This window comes from Vanacampus margaritifer, chromosome 14 (assembly GCF_051991255.1).
Source record: "Vanacampus margaritifer isolate UIUO_Vmar chromosome 14, RoL_Vmar_1.0, whole genome shotgun sequence".
NCBI lineage: Eukaryota > Metazoa > Chordata > Actinopteri > Syngnathiformes > Syngnathidae > Vanacampus > Vanacampus margaritifer.
The window spans coordinates 16,465,803-16,489,625 of record NC_135445.1 but is presented as its reverse complement, the minus strand read 5'-3'; the positions used below and the strand labels follow the sequence as shown (position 1 = coordinate 16,489,625).

The 23,823-nt window shown below is 38.8% G+C and overlaps 1 protein-coding gene across 1 annotated transcript in view; it reads left to right on the top strand.

Moving 5' to 3' along the window:
- Positions 1–2,280: 2,280 nt before the first annotated feature.
- Positions 2,281–23,823, top strand: part of npr2 (natriuretic peptide receptor 2) — a 66,163-nt gene continuing 44,620 nt past the window's right edge. The window contains exons 1-7 of the mRNA XM_077585702.1: positions 2,281–3,292; positions 11,852–12,033; positions 12,769–12,882; positions 12,990–13,125; positions 15,194–15,288; positions 18,953–19,088; positions 20,750–20,834. Of these exons, the coding sequence (XP_077441828.1) occupies positions 2,596–3,292; positions 11,852–12,033; positions 12,769–12,882; positions 12,990–13,125; positions 15,194–15,288; positions 18,953–19,088; positions 20,750–20,834 (1,445 nt within the window). The 5' untranslated portion in view covers positions 2,281–2,595. The remainder of the gene's footprint in view (positions 3,293–11,851; positions 12,034–12,768; positions 12,883–12,989; positions 13,126–15,193; positions 15,289–18,952; positions 19,089–20,749; positions 20,835–23,823) is intronic.

The following is a 23,823-nucleotide window of genomic DNA, read 5'->3' as shown; positions in this document are numbered from 1 at the left end:
GTTTAAAATGTAAATAAAAACATATTTTAATTATTTGCAAATCTTTTTCAAGCTACACGCAACAGAAAGTGATATATATTCTCTCATTTTGAATGTAACAATTGCATCACGTTTAAAAAAAAAAAGCTGGGACAGGATCAATAAAACAGAGGTCCCCAACCCTGGTCCTCAGGGACCGGTATCCAGCCTGTTTTCCATGCCTCCCACAGCCAACACAGGTGGAGATCGTTATAAGCCTTCTCCAGAGATTGCTGATTAGCTGATGATATGAATCACCTGTGTTGGCTGTGGGAGACATGGAAAACAGGCTGGATACCGGTCCCTGAGGACCAGGGTTGGGGACCTCTGCAATAAAAGACAAGGAAAGTTGAGGAATGGTCAAAACACCTTATTGAAACATTCCACAGGTTAACATCCACATTAGTGTCATGATTGGGTTTTTTGAGGAGCATCCCCGTCACGATAACATACAGATATGTGAAAGCACCATTAATGCGGAAATGCAATATAGGTTTTGGAGCAACATCTGCTGCCAAGCAACGTCTTTTTCAGGGATGTTCCTGCTTATTGCAGTTAGACAGTTCCAACCCACATTATGCATGTGTTACAACAGCATGAATAGTGCGAGTATTAGAGCAGTCCGGACCCGTCTCCACCGAAAAATGTGTGGCACATTAAGAAGCACAAACTGTCACAATGAAGACCCTGGACTTCTGAGCAACTGAACTTTACTGAAGTTATACATCAGCAAGAATGGGAAATAATTCCAAATACAAAGCTTCAACAAGTAGTGTCCTCTGTTTGAAAATGCTTTTTTTGGAATGCGTTACAGTTATCAAATTAAAAATGGGTGAACATTTGCCCCACCCCAAAAAAACTTTATCAGTTTGAAAATTAAAGATTTTGCCTTAGTAGTGTATTTGAATACTATAGGTTTAAAAGGATTTTGATTTTTTTTTTATGCACAATGTCCAAACTTCATTGGAATCGGGGTTTGGAAATCATTGATCTTTGAACATACATTTCAACTATCTGTTAATAATATCTCCCCTATATATTTATTTCAGGAACAAGCTCAATTCGACACGAGTTAGGCAATCAGTTTGGTCTGAAGCCTTCAATGAGGTACAGGTGTCTCTCCCCCCCTTATGTGTACCCAGACTTTACTTTAATGTTATGCATTGTCACACAAATAATTGAATTATGCTTGTGTAGTGTCACCGTGACCTATCGTTAAATATATAACAAAGAATTAATATTTATTTATTTTGCAACAAATTATACCTCTTTAAACATAAATGGAATGGAACCTATATTACTCAACTCAACTGTAAACACGTTGGCTATCTTTCCTATTTTACCGGTGTACTGTCAAAATGACTTATGAAAAAGATAACTGAAATATATATTTTTTAAGTAGGATATATTTGGGGGGGGGCAGCACGGTGGCTGACTGGTTAGCACGTCCGCCTCCCAGTGCAGAGGACGTGAGATCGAGTCCGGGCTTCGGCCTTCCTGGGTGGAGTTTGCATGTTCTCCCCGTGCTTGCGTGGGTTTTCACCGGGTACTCCGGTTTCCTCCCACATTCCAAAAACATGCATGGCAGGTTAATTGAACACTCCAAATTGTCCCTAGGTGTGAATGTGAGTGTGGTTGTTCGTCTCTGTGTGCCCTGCGATTGGCTGGCAACCAGTTCAGGGTGTACCCCGCCTACTGCCCGTAGCCAGCTGGGATAGGCTCCAGCACCCCCGCGACCCTTGTGAGGAAAAAGCGGCCAAGAAAATGAATGGATGGATGGATGGATATTTGGGGGGGGGTCTTTTTAGCTTTTAATCGACAACAACGCTACATTTTTAGGTAAGATCCTGCAAAACTTCGATGGATGACCGGGAGGGGGCGACTCACGACCATTTTTGGAGTTATACACTGCAAAAATAAAAATATGTTTTAGAATCGTTTTGAGCGTTATCTAGTATATTTTATGTTACAGCGAGTTTTGTTGTCATCTAACATGTCCAAAATGTGATAGTTCTTTTTAAGATGCTATTTACGTGAAGTGAATCGCTTAGGTGAACTTGTACATTAGTATTTGAAAATAAATGTTGTATGTTTGATCACAATTTTTGTTTAGATCTGATTATTTGTGCACGTGTTTTAGTTAAGTTAAATAGAATGATCGATTGGATGAACTGTGATTTATTTGACATGGCAGCCCGTCACTGTACTTCTTGCAGTGTATGACGTGAGGGGGCCGAGCAGTATGAGGGCTGCTCTCATTAAAGTTGAAGTCATCTGGATGGATGCTCTCACTCTCCCACACGCCATCATTTGGAAGCCAACGCAGCGCCGGAGAAGTCCATCTTTGGGTGCACATCAACTCGTTTTGACGTGGATTTGCGCGGCGCAGACGCATGGCACAGCCTGACCGACAATACAAATATGACGCCACTGCTGACTTTGAGTGACTTTTGAGGAAACATAGGAGAACGGCGCAAGGTAAGCAGAAGGAAAGGGAGACTTATGTTTGGCGTCAGGGGGGCCCCAGCCGGTCGTTTCTCCAACCGGTTCCGTACTTGACCGCTTGGGACGAGCGTCATGGGCTGCAGAGAGGCGCTGGGATGTTGCCTGTTGTTGGCCGTGTCCTGCTGCTTTCTCCCGGCGTGTCGAAGCAACATAACGGTGGCGGTGATGCTTCCGGACAGCCACGACAAGTACCCGTGGGCTATGCCGCGCGTCTTCCCGGCCATCCTCATGGCGCACGAGGATCTCCACGGCAAGTACGGGCTCCTCCTCGGCCGCTCCATCAACATCCTTAACTACAGCACTGAGGACCCGGCGGCGCGTTCGTGCGCCGAGAGCCGAGCCCAGGTGGTGGCCGTGGACGCCAAACTCTACATCCGCCCGGACGCTTTCTTCGGGCCCGGCTGCGTGTACCCGCTCGCCTCCGTGGGGCGCTTCGCATCCCACTGGAAACTGCCGCTCATCACAGCCGGTGGACCCGCGTACGGCTTCGATAAGCGCGAAGAGTATCGAACCATCGTGCGCAGCGGGCCGTCCACCACCAAGCTCGGGGACTTCACCAACATGCTGCACACGCATTTCAACTGGACGTCCCGCGCCGTGGTCATCTTCCACGACTTGAGGCATGACGACCGGCCGCACTACTTCCTCTCGGAGGGCATCTATCTGAAGTTGAAGGAGGAGATGAACATCACGGTGGAGGCCCAGCCCTATGAAGACGACTTCAAGTTCTACAAGGAGCTCATTGCCTTCATGAAGGAGCGAGGCAGAAGTAAGCACTGCTTTCATTTCAATCTTGCAAAGTTTAAAATACAACAAATTGAAATACAGCCGATAATAGGAACATGTGAATGAGTTTTAGCCTACTTTGATCAGAATACCTCATGGCTCCAGGTCAATAGGTATTTCAAAAACGTATACATTTTCTTTTTGTTAAAGTTTAAAAAGGTATCAATACTCAAGAGTAACTTTATATTGCTTTGCTTTCCAACCTTAATTGTGCCAAGGCACACATTTTACATTTGATAAAATGCCCCAAAAATGTGCACTGAAATAATGACAATCTCGTATTAATATGCCCACACATTTAGATTATACTGACAAACTTGGAAGAAGCCATGACTAATTATCTTGTCTAAATAGCAACAGGTGGACACAGGCTAATTGCATCTTCTGCCATCTAGTGCAGAGGTCCCCAATCCTGGTCCTCAGGGACCGGTATCCAGCCTGTTTTCCATGTCTCCCACAGCCAACACAGGTGGAGATCGTTATCAGCCTTCTCCAGAGATTGCTGATTGGCTGATGATATGAATCACCTGTGTTGGCTGTGGGAGGCATGGAAAACAGGCTGGATACCGGTCCCTGAGGACCAGGGTTGGGGACCTCTGATCTAGTGGAAGAGCATTTAATTGTTCACTGTACATCACCGACACAGATAGATAAACGAATATATTTGTAGTCGGTTATTGTAAATATATAATTATTTTTGGACATGTCAAAGGGATACTTGACTCATTGAGCCATTTTCAGCTGTAAAAAGTTAATATCCATACATCTATTTTCTTAACCACTTATCATCAAAAGGGTCGCAATTAGGCCAGAATTAATTTGATAACTTCATTATTTTTCATGTACAATTAATACAGTTAAAAACACACAATAATAATAATAATAATAATAATAATAATAATAATAACAATAAGAAGAAGAAGACATCAATTCCTTTGACATTATAAGCATTAGTCACCCAATGTATCTGGTTTATTCAACAACTAATTTGTCAGCTTCTCCGGGGAGAATTTTGCAAATGTTTATATGTAATCATTGCAATACAATACAGCTTATTATTATTACTATATTTAAAACCAACCAATTACAAAGTTCCTTGTGTAGGTGTACTACCTTTGAGTGCAGTTTTTAGCACAATAATAATTTCCTGAAAATGTAATTAAATGTACACTTGACTCGATCAAAAATGTAATATAAAACCTAATAATGTAATATTTTCACTAATAATGTAATAAACAAATCCTGACTGATATTGTAATAACATTTTTACCACTAATGTAATCCCTCATAACATTATTTTATCATACAATATATCATATCCCAGAAGTCTTTGTGGCACAGCAGTTCTAATCAAGTAGGCGGAGCTTACCTTGACTAACTCGCCGCAGAGTTGGTTTAACACTAAAGGAATGAACTTTTTCAAATAACTCCAACACTGACCTCCATTTAAATCAGACAGTGTTAAAATGCACAACTCTGAAACACTTATCACCAAAATAGAGACCCACCTGAAAATGTGACAAATCCCCAATAATGTAATAAAGTTCTACATTATTGGTAATGTTATTGCAATATCAGTCAGGATTTTTTTTAATGACCGTTTTGGTGAAATTATTACATTATTGTGTTTTATTATATTTTTGATCAAGTTAAGTGCAAATGTTATTACATTGAGACATTATTGCATTTTCAGGAAATGATTACATTATACTGTAGGGTGTTCCAATACAAGGCTACTGCGGTCACTGTCTAATCAGAGTCGATATTAGATCATATTATTTTACGATATTTAATTGTTGACACAGTTGTCATACTGGACCTCATTAGGCTGCATGCCATTGATGGGCTTATCTGCAAAGAAATATTTTTGCCTGCACTGTCTGCACCAGCAACCTTTCTGCTCACTTTTTTTTTAAAATTGAATGCACGGCAGATGAAAACAGAGGTCAAGTGGAATTAGTTGAGGGAAGAGCCTCTTTATCGGGGCGTTATTACACAGGAATGTTTGGGCTGCTGCTCCTGGTTTTATTGTGGAGACCACCACCTGAGACAGACACATAATTTGAGATGAATAGGGTGCCCCTCTGGCCAAAACAATCGCATGGGTTGGGGCAGAATCTTTGAAGTTTTACTTGGTTTAAAAAGAAAGCGCATTGACAATAGTGCAAACCTTTGCAAGTTTACAGAGTTTGGGGGAATTCCTCCTCACCTTTGGATACATCATTGCAATACCATTACATATAAACATTTAAAGTGAGGAGAACATCTCACAGAGAAGCTAACAATTGTTATCTACAGTGTTCAACTTAATGTGATGTTAGCCTCTTGTTTATTTGATTTGAAGGCTATGAACACAGAAGGAGAGAAAAGTCGATGAATTCAGTATTGCTAAATATCCTTCAATCCAAAAGTCCTTTCTCAAGTATAAGTAAACACAGTTTAATCAAACTTAAATAAACCTACTGTGCTGCATGGAAAGAAGGGATACTACTGTCTAGTCAGTAATATTTCCCAAACAGGGATAAACCAATACAGTAGCTGTTTTTTAGGTCACTGCAGTGCTGACTGAGTGATAATAATATTCACACAAGCAGCCTTTGAAGAAATATTTCACTTCTGTGTGACTCATATTGTTTACTATTCCCATTTTTTTTCATGACAGCCAAAAATATATGACCCTCAACTGATCAAAATAAATAAGCCTATGGTAAAAATCACCCAATAAGTTATCACTCAATAAATATGAGTTTTTTAAATTTTATTTTCTAATTTCCATCCTGACAAAATAGATACAGTAGAAAGTGTATCCTGTATGGTTATATTTAAGAGGAGCATAAGCAGGCTTGTGTGGTCTTTGCCTGCAAAACAGTAACAGACGACAGTTCGACAAGCCATTTGAATGTGCATTCAACTGTTAACAAAAGAGTGCTACATTTTAGTTTGATTGTTCATATGTTGATGTACATATGGTAATTGATTGAAAAATCACATAATCATCTGATGAACATACAGAGCATTCCATTATTATCTGCACATTTATCCAGATTCTCAACTAAATTTAAAAGGCCCATGCAAACACCCCTTTACAAATGTTTACAGAAATCAGTTTAGATAATCAAGCTAATTGTTTATGTCTTATTATTATAATTGGTTTACTGTTCCAAAATAACTATTGTGATAAAGAGAATTTAAGCATGCTGTCCTGATACTTTTGCATGGTACTGTAGGCTAACATGAATCTCAGGGCACAGCAAAGGGAAATGTGTCTCTCTTAATGCAAAGCTTGTTTCTATGCGATGAGATCGGCAAAGCTATACTTAGTGAGCGTGTGCAACTGCGCAGGCATCCTTATTATGGTCCAGAGCTTTGAGAGCGGGGGTCCATCAAAGCTGTCTAGATAACGCGCAGGATTTTGGACAGGTCAGGTCACAAATGAAGCCGAGGTGAGGAGTGTTTTAAACAACTTACAGAAACGTGTCACGGCAGCTGTTCATTAATCCACCTTTCACCTCGCCTCCTAACCCCCTTGCACATACTCAATGCATCTCTGTGTGTGAATGAGTGGGGAAGAACAACAACAAAAATGTTAACATAAAAATCTTGACATGTTGGGCCATCAACGCAGAATGTAAAATACATTTTTACATGAACGATTTAAACTGAAATATTGTTTTTTGCATTAGTACAATTTTCCACAAAAATCTGTTTTTAATGACTCCTACATGGACCAATGTTTGGTCATATATCCCACCCCACCACCACCACCAATTTGTTAACTGCGCCACATGTTCAATAATGTATAATTGGATTTTAATTATCATTAATGTTGCATGCTCTGTTACAACTTATTTACGAATCATGGATCACTGAATTGACCAGCAATGAATGGATGATAATCATTCATCTTTCTGGCTTTATGTAATATTTAAGCTGCATTCTCTTCAAACATGTTGGTTGGTTGTACAAATACAAATAATAGCAAAGACGGTCTACAATGCTAATTCAAGCAAAGAAACCTTCTCTGATGAATGATGGTGCTGCTGCAGTGTGCCGGAGGTCATGGAAGCTAATGGTTTTGTCAAGGCTTGCTCGACATTCACTTTTAATCCTAGCAGATAACCTCGAGGCTATCAGGTCTGCCAACTGGGCTTAGATGACGAGAGGCTGAGACTGGAGAGAAGAGCGCTAAACTATTGCGAGGACTGTCATTTGAGCTTTTACAGCTGACAAAGTGGTTGCGTGCAGTCGAACTCCTATCCACCACCTTTAGTTCCCCAAATTCTTCCTTGTAATTCCTGGCAAACGGATATGTGGGAAGTACATTAACTGTGGTCAGAGGAATCGGCACCATACTATTTTCCATTATTAGAACCAAACATATTAAAAAAAAAATACTTTTTACTGCTTGGTTAAGATTTAGCCTTCTTGTGTAAAGCCCCACTTCTCTCATCCAAGTCTCACTGTTGAATCATCAGAGGTCACTGATGTTAGACGAGAGAGCCTGGCTCACAATCTCTGTTCTAGTTCTTTACCACTATGTTTGATGGTGTTGAGGTCGGGGCTCAATGGAGTGACTCCCTTATTCTATTATATTCCAAAGAGTAAACAAAAAAAAGAGCCTGAGGTTTGTATATGAGGGAAAATAAATCCAGGCACTTAAAATATATTTTAAACAAAATGAATTTAAACTACATATCAGAGAAATTACCATTTGGGTAAAGACTCGCAGCTGAAAGCTGTTGTGAAATCAGAAAATTGAATATATAAAAAAAAATATATATATATATATATATATATGTGTGTATATGTATATATATATGTATATATATTTATATAAATTTTTTTTTTAAAAAAAAACATTTATTAATTTTTTTTTAATTGATTTGTTTGTTTAAAAAAAAAAAAAAAAAGGAGAGCAATGATGATGTCAAATCGAATGAACAATACTGAGCTCTCCTGAAAGAAAAAAAAAAAGAAAAAAGAAAATTGAATATATTTCCGCTTCCATCGCTGTATTCCGCTACTGAGTCGAGGCAGCAGGACGTGAACTGGGACCTAGCAACTCCAAAGTCTAAATTCATACTGTATAATTTGACCCTCCATATACATTATTCACAGTACGTATAGAGTACTGTATTATGTAATTATATATGGGCCATTTTATTATAATTTGATCAATAACGGTAAGAACACTGATGATAAAAAAACAAACACATTTAGTAATCTTCTCCTCTGCCTTCATTTTGTGTAAATATCATTATCTCCCATGCTTAAACTCTGAAAGTCCTTTTTTTAAGTTTTTTTTTTTAGTTATTGTTGATTTGAAAAAAAAAAGAAAAGGCTGAGACTAACCACCCTACACTATTTTTTTTTTTGCAGATTTGGATTGTTATCCAGGACAAACATTGTACCGCAATATTATTCAAATTTTTAGTGAGTTGATTGTTGTGCAAAAAATTTACAAAATGAGTTATTGCATTTAATGTTAGTTTGCTTTGCAGCAGTTTTTGTGCTGTCCTTGAATGGTAATGACTCATTTTTGTGCTGAAAAAAAAAAAAAAAAATAAATAAATAAAAATCAGTATGTGTGTTTTTTTGTTGTTGCTTCAAACACTTTGCTGTTGGGTTAGGATCATGGATCTTTTATATATTAATATAGAAATGTATTATGAAAAATGAAATTACCAAGAGCACATCTTTTGAAAATATGCATGTATTTTGTTCATGTCTAAAATGGCATTTTTGTCATACATCTGGTCAGGAAGTGGTCCTATGTGCGGCATGCACAGCAAAATTTACTTACGATATACGTGTTAAAATAAGTCAACTGCTCATGTAAAATTCTTTGGTGACAACTTGTAGAAATGAGTATGGTGAAGCTGGAGTTTTACTGCCGTGAAAGTGAATTTGCTTAACTCGCCTAATTTCTTGTGTATGTTCTGTGTATTAGTCTCCTCTATTAACACCTCTTCTAAAGGTTGGTAGCAAAAAAAAAAAGCCAAAGAAAAAGAGCTATGCACTATATTAAACATTTTGCGCGACGTCATGCACGACATTTAAACCGATTTTTGTGTGTCCCCCCCAGGACTATTTCAGTGGCCGCCGATTTAAGCAGTTTCATTAAATGCTTTTGACATCAAATACTAAGATTGCATGTTGTTGTCTTAATAGTGAGAAATGAGAAAAGAGAGGAGTATGATCTTGAAGAGTGAGAAGTGGAACAACTTGACCAAACAAGTTGAATGTGCATTTGTGTGTAATTCTGTCTACTTTAGGCTGCCACAACACACAAGGCCATTTTACCCCCGACTGTTGGGGCATTTATTTTGGGTGCAATCCAGGAGACAGCAGAACTACTTGGCATGGTTAAACTATGATGGAACAGATGGAGTCGGGGTCCAACATTAGTCTAGCCAATGAGGAAATGTCTGCTAAGTGGCCTCTGAGCTGTGAGCCCCCACTCCGGCATATGTCTGGAATGAAAATAATGGTGGTTATATATTTTTGTGGCGCAAAAGCAGGCAAGTGTAGGTGGCAGGGTGAAAGTTCGTTGGAAACAGACGGGCCTTAAGGTTGATCCCTGTAAGAGCAGACAATGAGTTGTTGGTTTATTTTTGACTACGCCTGTGAATGCTTACCTCCTAAATGAAAATACTGGATATACTTTTCAATTAGGTTGCGACCCAGCTGAAAAGCAAGCACAGCCTTTGTCAACATTCCATGTTTACCTCACTTTTTTTGGCAGAAGCTAATGTGCCAAAGGTCAAACGTCATGGATTGCAAAAAAAAAGAAAAAGAAGGAAAAAACCCATTAGTTAAATTGACGTGGAACATTTTAAATGCCAGGGTTTACTGTACTGTAAGATGGGTAGAAGCACAGTTGGTTGTGTATATTAAAAATGACAAAACAAGGCTAACAGTGACTGCCTTGGTTTCTTTTAACTACTAATGTAACAAGCACCAATAAAACATAATGTCATAACACCAAATAATTTAATTCAACTAATAAGAGAAACTTAATATGCATTGCTGACTGACTAATCTTTATAGGAGACATGCAGTAAAAATAATTTTCACTTGTGCTGTCAGGCGATTAAAATTTGTAATCTAATTAATTACAGGATTAATCTAATTAATCTATTTTAATCTCATATCTGATAAAGGTCCCCAAATAAAGAATTTGAATTCTAGGTCATTACAAAATTGTAGTGCATGTGTAATCAATTGAAAACACCAAGTGGACAAGATTTGAAATCAACATTTTTATTGTTGGAGTGCTATTACTTATTAGTTATGCTATTATAGTTATACTATACCTATTACTTCTTAGTATTGGATGCTTCATAAATGAAATTCAAAAGAAAAAGACGTGATTCTGAATTTTCTGAAGCACTTTGAAAGCACTGTTTGTCAAAAGTGCTATACTGTATAAATAAAATGGACTTTCTTTCTTACTTCATCAACATGCCCAAAGGATCAAGAATTGGTGTACATTTTACACCCCCCCCCCTTTATTGAAACCTCCAGAACTGAATAGGCGTAAATGAGCGACTGTTCACCTCGCCTACACAGAACCAATGCTAAGTATGGTTTTGTTACCATGACAACCATGGATGGCGCAAGGGTGTTGAACAAGTGGCTTGTACTTGAAGAATAACCCAGAGTTTGGGGTTGGGTGGAGGGGCGAGTAAATGGCTGTAGTCTTCATACACTTGTCAATTAGTGAACAGCTCCGTGCATTTGGTGCATGCAGCAGACTCATCAACAACACAAATTCCTCCAAGCCCCGTCACGTCGAGAGCTTCAGAGCAATCACTATGTACCACTTGTTGAAAGCTAATGATGTTAGGTAATGCTAATCTATGTAACTAACTAAAGTTGGTGCGGCTTTGCTTACCTTTTGGCTTTGATGGTGTTTCAGACACTGCCCCTCTTATATATTGGAAGAAAAAGTTATGGCTCTAAACAGATTTTTCAAATCTCAGTATGAAGTTGAATTCACATCCAGACATAGTTGTCTTTGTTATGCCACTCAAACTACATGCAGGTTGTTGAAACATTCCTCAACTTGCCAGTCCTGACTCCTCTCCAAGTTGGAATCAAATTTGTTTGGAAAATTGGAATCAAATTTATTGTCATGGCACATGTCACAAGTACATAGCAATGAAATTCATTGTTACAACCCGTCCAAGAGACATAAAAATCAATAAGCAACAGAAGCAGACAGAATGGGAAGTCTGGCTGCTCGCCAAGTAGAACCCCAATTTCTCAGATGAAAAAAAAACAAAACATGGAAAGTGGGCGGTGGGGAAAAACAACACCAGACAGGCTATGATGATTCCTGTCAGGGAGGAGCGTAGTATGGATTTGTTTTAATAGGAAAAAACAAACAAACAAAAAAAACTCAGCAAACAGGCACATGACTGGAATACTTACACATAAATTATATATTGATATCTTAAATTCAAATAATATTTAAAAAGTATGTTTAGATGCAAATAACGTATCTTGTTGTTCCCCCCCCCCCCCCCCCCCCCCGCAGTTGTGTACATTTGTGGCCCCCTGGACACGTTCCTGAACATCATGAAACTCTTCCACACCGAGATCCCGGACCCAGAAAACTACGCCATTTTTTATCTGGATGTTTTTGCAGAGAGCTTGGCAGAGCGCAAACCATGGCAGAACTCTGACCTTGACTGGGACGATCCCATCAAGGTCTTTAAGGTAGGATGAACCCAAAACACATGCATTCATATGGACATTCATCCATTTTCTATAACTCTTGTCCTGAATGGAGTCCCGAGTCGGCCGGAGCCGATCCCAGCTGACTGTGGGTGAGAGGCAGCGCACACACTGCTCACCAGACAATCCCCGAATGACTTGTTGCAAACGGTGTCCTCCAGCCTTTTGAATTGAACTATCTTCCCAGTCCGAGCCCAGTATAATGCAAGCTGATGTGGGCTATATCCGCCTGTATTTTTTTTTAACCAGTGTGAGAGTTAAAACATTAATATTAATATTTCATGATTTCATTTGACAGCAGGTACATCTCAATATATTCCTGGCACATCTGCCGTTTTGTTATTAAGTTTTAACTGTAGTTTTCAATTAAGGCTCTGGATCAGTAAATATGCATTCATGAGAATTGACAAAAGTTAGAATCACTTAATGCAAACTAACAAAAGTCATTTTGCCAACATAATCTAATTAATTGAAATGAAATACATGTGAAGTTAATACAAGTGTTTAAGCAACACAATGTCTGGAATGGCTTTTTATAGATGAAAAGGCGATCGAGGGTTGCCATGGCAATTGGCATTGAAGATGCTATTCTGCTTATTCCAAGCCAGTGTAAAATATTTCTCTTTTTGAAAATGTATTTGCATAAGATGTTTAGACCAATACTGTTATGTGTTGCACCGCTATGATTCTACTCAATTATTCTATGTGTCCTTTTAGTCCGTTTTCGTTATAACATACCGACCTCCTGATAATCCGGAGTACAAAGACTTTCAGAGACGACTCCATGCAAGAGCACAACAGGATTTTGGTGTGCATTTGGAACCATCACTGGTATGTTAAATTATATGCGCATCATTTTGGAGTCCATGTTAAGCGACATGATCATAATGGTGCTTTTATGACTGCAATTCTTCAATAAAACCGCTGTCATCTTGCAGATGGACTACATCGCAGGCAGCTTTTATGATGGCTTTGTGCTGTATGCGAAGGCCTTGGAAGAAACGCTGGCTGATGGCGGAGCTCAAAACGACGGCATCAACATCACAATGAGAACACAAAACCGCCAAATCTGGGGTGAGAAAATACTGTTTACAACGTGTTTTGTAGTAAACCATTCTACTACATCCTACAGCAACTGTGTTAATTGTGATGCCTTTTTTTTTTTTTTTTACTGTGGCGCTATTTCATAATAGTATCATTTAAAGTTTTTACTTTTTCACTTACATAGATATTTATACCATGTATTATATTTGATTTTCTTCCACAATAGCAATTAACGTTTGATAGCCATTCTGTAATATTTTTGTCAGTTGAAAAAAAAAAAAGCTCAATGGCCCTATTTTGGTAGAATGGCGCCCGTATGGCGTAAAAATGGGCACATTTAATTTTTGTCTTGTTTAGCAGTTTTGAATTTGTCGACGCGCTATGCCTCCCTAGGCTTTCCGGCAATATTTTCACTGAAAGTAGACTAGATTTTAGACTGGGTAAAAGCAGGTCTAAGTGGTAGCGCAGGTGGTGTAACATGATTTTAATGCATTTGATCGAGGCGCAGGCAGACAGATTTGGCGCTCCGTGGACGTGTGTGGTGGATGTCATTGGATTTCATTCATAAATATGACAACAGCGTCGCTCTGAATCAATTGAATGAATTCTAATCATTATCATCTTATGTATATAACTTCACATTTTTAGACCTAGAGTAAATGTAATTATTTTAAACAGAATAAACTAAGTGCTAAAAACAGTGTTATTCTAAATGACACTTTTAAAAAAAAATTCAAGGGGAAGTCAAACCCCCAAAATCTTGACAACAATATGTTCTATGCTGCCACACTAGTCTAAATATGATATTCTGGTTAATATCGTGTTAGTGGAATATGGGTTCAGCAGCAAAACCCTGTAGTTTTTTATCAATATCAGATGGCAGCCATTTTGTCAATTGCTGTCGACTGAATTTGACATCACAGTTGCTCAGGTCTCAGGTAACAACCAATCACCGCTCAGCTTCAGAAAACAGGTGAGCTGTGATTGGTCATTGCCTGAGCCCTAGCAACTGTGATGTCATCTTCAGTCGACAGCAAGTGGCAAAATGGTCGCCCTCTGAGATGGATAAAACGGTGGGATTTTGCTGCATAACTCATATTCCACAAATGTAATATTAATCAGAATGTCACGTTTAGACTAGTGAGGCCACATATAACATATTATTGTCAAGAAATGTTTAAAGTTGACTTCCCCTTTAAATACAGTTTTTTTTAACAATGCATTTTAACCTAGCTTTTTAAGTGGTTTAATTAAGTTAAAATTGCAATATTGATCCCTATGTAAACCTAGCCTTCCCTCCACACAAATGACTTACACGCCACTTGAAAATTTATTTGCCCATGAAACTGTTGTAGCCACTCAAATGACTCTCCAATAATAACCATTAAGTGAGGCCAAATGAATGTTGACTCAGTCAATTTGAGATTACTGGCACACACTACAGCCAAATGAGATTATGATATGCCCTCTAAACAAAACAATGGTAGTGTTAATAAAGTGTTATGACTCAGGTCTCCACTTAAATTGTCCATTTAATGTTCGATGTGGCTGCCTACACAGCTGCTAGTTTACTCTATCGGCTACCACGTGCGCATTCACATCATTTTGCAAAAACAATAGCCTTTTGTTGTAGTATAAACATTTGGACGTTTTATGCTTCCTGTTTTTACAGAAACGGGCGTTGTTATGCTTTGAAGGCCACATTCCAGTTCATAATGATTTTACTGACGTCTTAGTAAGAAAGGAGCTCTTTTCTAAGAATCTTCAAATTGACATGGATCGAGAGTTGGCGAGTTGTCACGTGGAAATCATGAATCATTGTGTTCCAATATGATGCTTCATTAGCTGTGGGCTTGAGATGTGCACAGTGATACCAAGAAATGGACACGAATCTTTCGCATGCATGGTTAGGAACCATCTTGGAAGTATGCTAAAACACCATCTCCACGAAACCAAAACGCAAGAGCACAACAAACAAAGAGACATTACTTTGGTTTTATTATTCAAACCCCCTTGAGTTAAAAAGTATCTCAGATTTTAATAAAGCATGAAACATGGCACTGCCTGACCAGATTTTTAATGTGGATGTTGTTGCTAGGGGTGACAGGACTTGTTACCACGGACCACAAAAATGCCAGGGATATAGACATCAACCTTTGGGCCATGACCAACCAGGACACAGGAGAGTATGGGGTAAGTGTATCCACTTTATATTTATTGTTGCCTTTGTGTTACCGCAGGTTGCACTATGCAGCCAGATTGAAAATGAAAACCAACATTCCAGAATTATGAAAGCTTGCCAAAAATTCAGTTCTATCTTCCCTTCTCTCACTTTTACCTCGGTGAATGTACTTGTATTACGTTGTATGCAGCGTGTTTCAGTTGCAGAACACTGACCAAACATTAAAAAAAAATAATTCATGCTTTTTCATACAGCTTATCTGTACACTTTTTTTATAGGCTCAGTAGCCCTTTTATAGGCAAAATAGCTACAGTATATGGACACTACACATTTCACATTCTCAGTGAAAAAAAAAATGTTAGAGTTAATTTTAAACGGGGTATATTATACTGGTACATTCATCCATCCTTTTTCTACACCACTTATCCTCATTAATGTTATGAATAAGCTGGAGCCTATTCAAGAGGAGGTCACAGCAAATCATAGATATTGTTTGATGATGATAATGATTGCCGATTTTGAATGGCTTATAATGTGCTACATACGTTTTCTGAGGTTAAAATTATGCATTTTCAAGTACTGCATTTATGAGTGTTTAAAGATTTGAAATATGCAATGTGGGAATTTTGATTTTGAATAATACATAACAACAAACAAGTGTGTGCTTTTGAATTGAATATAATTAGAATGAATGGAGAGAATAAATGGTTTTGTGTAAGTTAAAGCCACATCCTTTGGCTCTTAGTATGTTGACAAATAGAGGGGTCCTGACTTCTCTGATGATTACATGTTTAAAACCTCAAAATTCCACCACCGTTAGGGGAAAGTATTTGTGTGTTGTGATCTACAAAATGTTTTTTCCATTTTCGTTCTTTGAGTGCAAAAAAAGTGGGTTAGCTACATATGACTTCAGTCAGAATTTCATACAGCTCCTCTGAGGCTCTTGGTCTCATTTATCCTTGGCTTTAATTGGTGCACTTCTGTGACCGATTGACCCAGGTAGTCAGCCTGGTTTCATAATTCCCATGCAGGTTTTAAGTAGTGTGGTTCCGATACAGATACTGGTATCGGCAGAAATACCGATACTGCATTAAAACAGTGGTATCGGTATCGGTGAGTACTAACTAGTGACATGCTGATACCATTAATTCCGACGCTAATATAGGACTTTGGATGCAGCATCTTGTGTAAATTCACTGATGTGTGACATGTTGACCGCATGCTGAGCCAAGATATCCTATTGGCCCTTGAATGCTCTGAACCAATGGCAGGACAGCTTTTTCATGTTGAGAAAAAAATAACTTAGGAATCGGTATGGTACTGCTGCAAAGCTAGGTATCAGAATCGGGGCCCCTAAAATGATATTGGAACAACACTAGTTTTAAGGCCTGTATTTGGCTGATGACCAGTCCTGGGTGTAACCCACCTTTTGTTAAAGTTGACCATCTTAGCAGTCGGATCTTTTGAGAGCTTAAAGTCTCCATCCAGGGGCGTGATGGCCATTGGGATGTTCCGGTGAAGTCCCGTCTGGCCAGTCCATTTTACGGCCAAATTGGTTTTATGGATCATTTAATAAAAGATGCAAAGGTTACAGGGTAGCAATAATTTCAAAAACTGCCAACTTAAGACACATTTTTTTAACGCTTGTGTTTGGTCTTCCAAAACGCGATTGTTGCATTAGCCAACCGCCATAACAGTTTCTGTTCGATTTTATTTCAACGTAATCTTGCAATGCTTTGCCATGGATCCAATCATAAATTGGGCTAAAAACAAATGCATACTGTATTCTGATGAGTACGCGTCATACAATACAGCAGTAAATAACCACAGCATAAGCACATACTTTTGGTCTGGGAAGAATCCTACACTATCTAATGATATTTTTAGGTAATAATAGACTTAATGTTGCTTTTGCGAAAACCCTTGAGTGGTCTGTCCAAACCCCAATCTTGACCTCATTTGACATCTTTGGCTTTCATATTGCATTACATTGGCTGTCTCTTAAATCTTTTAAGAGCTAGTGCTCCACACCGTTAATGTTCTCATGCAACCATTCTCTCCATTTTACAATCTATTATCCACAAAAAAAGTTTTGTGCTGTTCATTAAGTTAGAGTACATAAAATTATGTAACTTTCACATGTTCAATTTATACAGCACATATAATTTGTTTTGTGAAGCTCTGGAGTGATAAGCTACTCAAGGCCTGTATGCTACTATTTCACCGATTTCAGTCTTTGCAGGCCCTGCCCCCATACTCATCATCGCCATGTGCATTGTTTGGATAATCCTCCATAGGGGTGATGACCTTCAAGGTTTAAGTAGAGAGGGCACAACATGCTACAAGCATGGAGGGAAAGCAAAACAAAACAAAACAAAAAAGACCCTCTGACATGTGTGAAACTCAGGAGTCATGTTTCACAGCAGGAAAACAGATGTTCTACCATCAAAGTAAGAATCACACTCCTACTCGCTACTGGTTAATCTTTGCTCAGTCTTATATTAGGCACAGGCTGTCCTGTATAGTGTCCCGTGTCCACCATGACTTACAGCATAATGCACAAGATCCTGTTTTGTTTCTTTTCTTTCTTTTCTTTGGTCCTTCCTCGGGTCTCCTGACAGCCTCACGACTCTGGCTGGAAGTGTTCGGTTTAGGTGAACGGTATGGGATTTTTAAAATAGGTTTAATAGGCACGCACACACATACACGTACTGACCCACATACAAAAAAAAAAGGAGAGCAATGATGATGACATGTCAAATCGGTAAAATTATCGAAGGAACTGAGCTCTCCAGAAAAAATTAATAAATAAATAAAAAGATCCTGTTTTGAGTGAATGGTGACCACTAGATTGATTATCACAATGATGGAACTCAATTGAAGCATATTTTATACGCAAAGTAGGCGCTTTGTTAATAATCTCACATAGTCACAATGAATGTTAATTTTAGGGGTGTTCAATGCTACCTTTTTTCCCAGACTGATACAAGCACGAATACTCAACTCTTATGTGGTCACAGATGTCACGTACCGATACCCAGGCTTGGGGAGTAACGGAATACATGTACCGCCGTTACATATTCAGAAAATAAATGTTTTTTTTTTTTTTTTTACTGCTTTGAGAAAAATACAATGTAATCAGATTACAGGTACATTTATTAAAAATGGGGATTGTGAAGAACGGAAAGTACGTAGCCGTTGGGCGGCGCGTCCATTCGACGTCGTTGCTACAGTCAGATGGGTCAATAATGTGGCTCAGTCAGAACAGGGCCAGATCGGATTTGGACACTCAAAAACATTTGAATGGATTTGAAGAGGAATCCGATTGGAGTCAGATATGCCTGCAGTCTGAACGCAGCCATTATTTCTTTGGGGTAATTCAGTTCCTCCCACAGTCCAAAAACATGCTTATAAAGTTCCTTGAAAACCTCCAATTGGTTTTAACTGTGAATGTGAGTGTGAATGGTTGTCTGTATGTGTCAATCCCTCGCCTCGCTCATGTCAACAGGGCTCGGCTCCAGGTTTCCTGTGACCCTTAACAGGAAAAGCGGTGTGGAAAATGATCAAATTCATATTTTTTAATATCTTGTTATGAACATAGTGGTTATTTTGGTTCCTCGCCATCTGTTAAAAAAATCAATGGAATAAAATGATTCTTTCATTTTGTTTGTGCAGCTGGTTGCATACTACAATGGAACCATGAAAGAGATCATTTGGTCCCAAACAGAGAAGATCCACTGGCCCAGTGGGGGCCCACCGCTGGATAACCCGCCCTGTGTGTTTTCCACAGATGACCCTTCCTGCAATGATGGTATGACAAAAGCCATTCGTCATCTTCACCTTAACAAATTTACGAATTAAAACAATAATATGAAGTCCCTTGATGACATTCTAATATGTCATCATCACTTATGCAACATGAATCCCCACAGTATATTACATGGTGCAACCATATCATTTGTATGCTTCAATTGTATGCAACAGTGTTTTAGTGTAGAACAACAAGAAGTCTTTATTGTCCCAATGGTGCAGTTTGGTTTGCAACAGGGCAACACAATCAAACAGATGACAAATAAAACAAAACAAAAACATGTTTACACATTATTGTCTACATGATATCTGGAGTGCAATCTCATCATTGATTTAAATGCTTAGCAGATGATGGTACAAAATATCTCAGGTATTTATTAGACTTGGCTTTTTTTTTTTTTAAAAAGGCCAAACTCCTTCCTGATGGTAGTAAAGCCAAAATACATTAGCGTGATGTATATGGGGAGTATCTGCTATCCTACAAAGTAAAAAACCATATTTATTTATTCGCAATATACAATTTTCCCATATTTTTTTAAACAAATATAACAACTAACAAGTTTGTAAAAATGAATAAACAAATTCTTTGAATCCTTACCTGGACCAGTTGACCACCGAGGGCAGGGGTAGGGAACCCTGGTCCTCGAGAGCCACTGTCCTGCCTGTTTTCCATGTCTCCCTCCATCAACACACCCGATTGATAAACAAGATCATTATCAGGCTTCTACAGAGCTTGCTGATTAGCTGATCAGTTGAGTCAGCTGTGTGCAGCTCCCTGACCTAGTGTTTTCCTAAAGGACCAGTTCAGTTCCTAGGAATTCGGTTTTGAGGACCAATTGTCTTACGGGCCCTGGTGTTTTGATAAGCCATTTTTGAGGAGAAACACACTTGCAACCACTTCATTGAAAATACAAAGTTGACTTTTTAGATCGGGATCGAACGATATATTGCATTTTGTCCAAAATCAGTGCTAGGCTGTAATGTCTTAATTTGCCCGATTGCTCAATAAGGTCATTGAATGGCACATTACATGTTATATTTAATGTTTATCAGTGTTTTTTGGCTTTACTTTTTATTTTATTTTAATTTTATTATTATTATTTTTTTCCCCCATGCATTTCATTTGCCCATTTATTTACATGTGGGTTTTCTCTATTTGTGGGGCGGGCCAGTCCGGCAGTCGACTGTATAGTAAATATAAAAGTTTAAAATATATATATGTTTTCTCCATCTTCTGATCAAATGGGTGTTCGGTTATCAGTTTTTCTAATTCCTTGATTGCTGATCGGTGATCAGCCGAAAAATCTGAATCATGTAAAGCCAAATCAGGATGCATTGAAACTAATGAAACTCGTTTATGTCCAATTCTCCAAACATAAATGCACACCCCACCACCCAAAAATATATATTTTTAAAAAAAAATCTGTGAATTTGATCTTTTTGTTTGAATTTGAGTCTTTGAATTCTTAGATTATGACATTATTATGTATATTTTACATTAAGTGAAGTGTGCCTTTTAATTATATTGTAACAATCTTAGGTTATGCAGCTGTGTTTGTGCATGTGACAGCTGTGTTTTTTTTCCTTTTCAAAAATATGAATGTGGACATCTGTTGAACATATGAGAGACAACTGAGCGTGGAATCCTTCTCCTGTTTCCAGGTCAGCTGCCAGTTCTGGGAATCGTAGCTGTGGGATCTGGTTTGGCGCTCATCATTTTTGGAATCTCCAGTTTCCTCATTTACAGGTGAGTTTGAAAGCATCGTGCTGACGCAGTCTGTCTACGCTGCTCTTAGAAATATAAAGGTTATTTATGTGGGATGACAAAGCGATATGCCATTGAGAAGGGATTCATGGGTGATGTGGCAATGAGTTCCTGTGTGGTATTTTCACAATTGTTGCCACAGAAACAGCTGAGCAGGTGATGAACTTAAAAAAAGTGGGTAGGTGCGTTTACACTGGACCCAAACACACTTCTCACTTAATGATCATTAAGTCTATTGACTATGTTTGCTATTTGCTTCAGATTATGTCACACAGTTTAGGGATTCACACACTCAGGCTGATGAATGTGTGAAAAATTTGTTTGCTCATGTGTTTGCGGGTTATCAAAATAATTTGGCTTTTAAACTCTAAACTATGTCTACACAGTTTTGTCTTGAGGTCTTGTTGTAATGAGTAACATAATCTGCCACTGCAGTTATTCATTTTTCCTCTTGTAAATTTACATTATAGTTGTTATAAAGCAGCAGGATTAAGCCTTCCCTGCCATGTTTTTCCTATAGTCAGGATTTTACGGGAGAAGGGAGCGACTGAAATGGTGCCGGGCTTTTGCCACATTTTATTTGACTAATTTTGACTCATTTCTGGTTATTGCTTGCTTACACTACCAATGTTAGCCATGTGACAGCAGAAAAGATGTACATTTGGGGTCAAATGCTGTTGAGATATTTTTGTTTATACTTACTATCAGCATCACACATGATACGCTTGTTCCACAATGACTGTCTTTGTTGACATAACATAAAAGGTGGCATTAAACCCGTGTAAACTGGGAAAGAAAAAAAAACATTTTCGCCAATCAGAAACCTAAAGATAGTCATTTTTAGAATGGGCTAAAAGAAGAAATTATATATGAGGACTGATGTTGAAGTAAAGTGAAGACACATGGATAGGGCATATATAAAAAAAGAACAGAAGATCTAGTATGTAAGCATATATTAGGCTTGCAATATATAAATAATACATAAATGATAGGTGAGTGTCTTGCACTTATTAGTAGTTTCTTGGTTTGTTTCCTTGTAAACACCGTTAGAGTTTCCTCATTCTCTAATCTCGGCTGGTTCTCTTCCTCCAGAGACAGTAACGTTAATTGATTCTTGTGACAAGACCATCTGTCTTGGTATTTTCTTGCATTATAACATGACGTCATGGTCGTTAATAGCATGGTCATGGTGCTTATAGTTATACTGTGTAGTAGTAAGTGTGCTTCATTGTGACTGTTTTTATTTTTTTCTCATGACTCGAAGTCTGGTGGTGACTGGAACTCAAATGGAAAAAAAAGTTGACTACTGTATGGAGGTTGTGGTGCAATATTGACCATTTGCACCGACGTCACGTGATCATGACTTAGTGATTTAGCGACTGTTATTTTACAAATTATAAGTTATTATTGCCCATCGAGCAATCAAATCTACTACTTCAACCGAAGTTCGCCTGTCAGTTGAAGTTGCACATTTAGTCGGGACTCATAGAGCGCGATATTTACTGAAGTTGGAGATCGCTAGTTTGAAAACCCTTACCTTCTGTTGCCAGCTGTTTTTACCAAGTTAATCAAATCGCCGACGTTGCCGAAATTCACAGCGCACGACCTATATCATTATGTAGTCAATGCCGGTGTCTAACCGTCTCTCCTCCTTACACCCGAGCTGATTTAAATGCTCGTCGCTGGCGGTCTCTGGGACGAGATGTTACGCTCACACTGGGGGGACAATATACCTCGTAATGCAAAGGTAAAACTTGTTGATCATGCTAACTGACTTATTTTGACACATTCCGTTCTGTATTGAAACGCTGTGATGATGTTATGTTGACCAGCATGGGGGGGGTTAGGGTTAGGGTTATCGTAGTGGCAAGCTATGAGTTAACAGAAAGCGTAGAAGAAGAATCAGCAAAGAAGACGGAGATTTTTTTTTAAACTTTATTGCAATCTACAGAACAAACATTGCTTTGCATGTATGAAAACAACATGAAAAAGACGAACACAGGAGAAGTGACAATGGCGAATGATTCAAGTTCAACACCGCTTGTTGAACGTGGGAATAAAAAAGCTAAATATTTTGCTGCGCACAACGACTACGACATGGCTATCTGCCATTGCTGTTGACAGACTGATGGTTTGCGCGCAGTCACGCGAGAATTGCTGCATACATCATCAATCTGCTGACAATGCGTCGTCATCGAGCTGCGACCATTACGTCATCACTGGAGGAGTATCCTGCATATGGTGTCCAGACGGTTGCGTACGGGGCGCGTTTTGAAATCTTTCCACTCTGGAGCCCGGTTTCAAAAGTGATCGGTTTCAGGCTCCGAAACCGCGTCATCGTGTGGACGAACGACCAGAACGGTAAAAAACTTGTGAGGATATATTAAAACTGCCTTTTGTGTGGACAGGGTTTAAAACATGCTGGATAGGGGTCACCAAGGACCAGAGTTGGTAACCCCTGCTATACAAGCTCACCTTTTAACTCCTCAGGGTGCCCATAAATCAAATCGCTCAATTTACAGGTGTGAGTGACCATTTTTTTGGCGATGATCCAGTCCAAGTTGGGTCTGGCCACATGCGGCGGTCTGCAGATGGCTTTAATTGCTCAGCAGAGAATTGGCAGTTCTGTGCAACAATACGATTTGAATGGGAAGAATCCAAAACATTCCTTTTCCAAACAAAGCTCATCTTCTTGTAATTCCCAATGTGTTATGAGGAAAGAACACATACTACTCAATGTCCTCCTCTTTTCTGGTCTTTCTTTGTCTGTTCTCTGCCTTGTTGAATTTATTGGTTTGTTTCCACTATGTTGTCATGAACTTTATTTGGACTATACACCAAGCATGTTTGGGGAATGCAGGTCCAGGAAATAAAAACCCAGAAATAGTTTGGCTTTAGCCATAGGTGCGTCTACTCAACAGGTGGAGATGAGCTTGTTTAGCTGCCAGTTGATTAGTAGCACCTGTGGCTA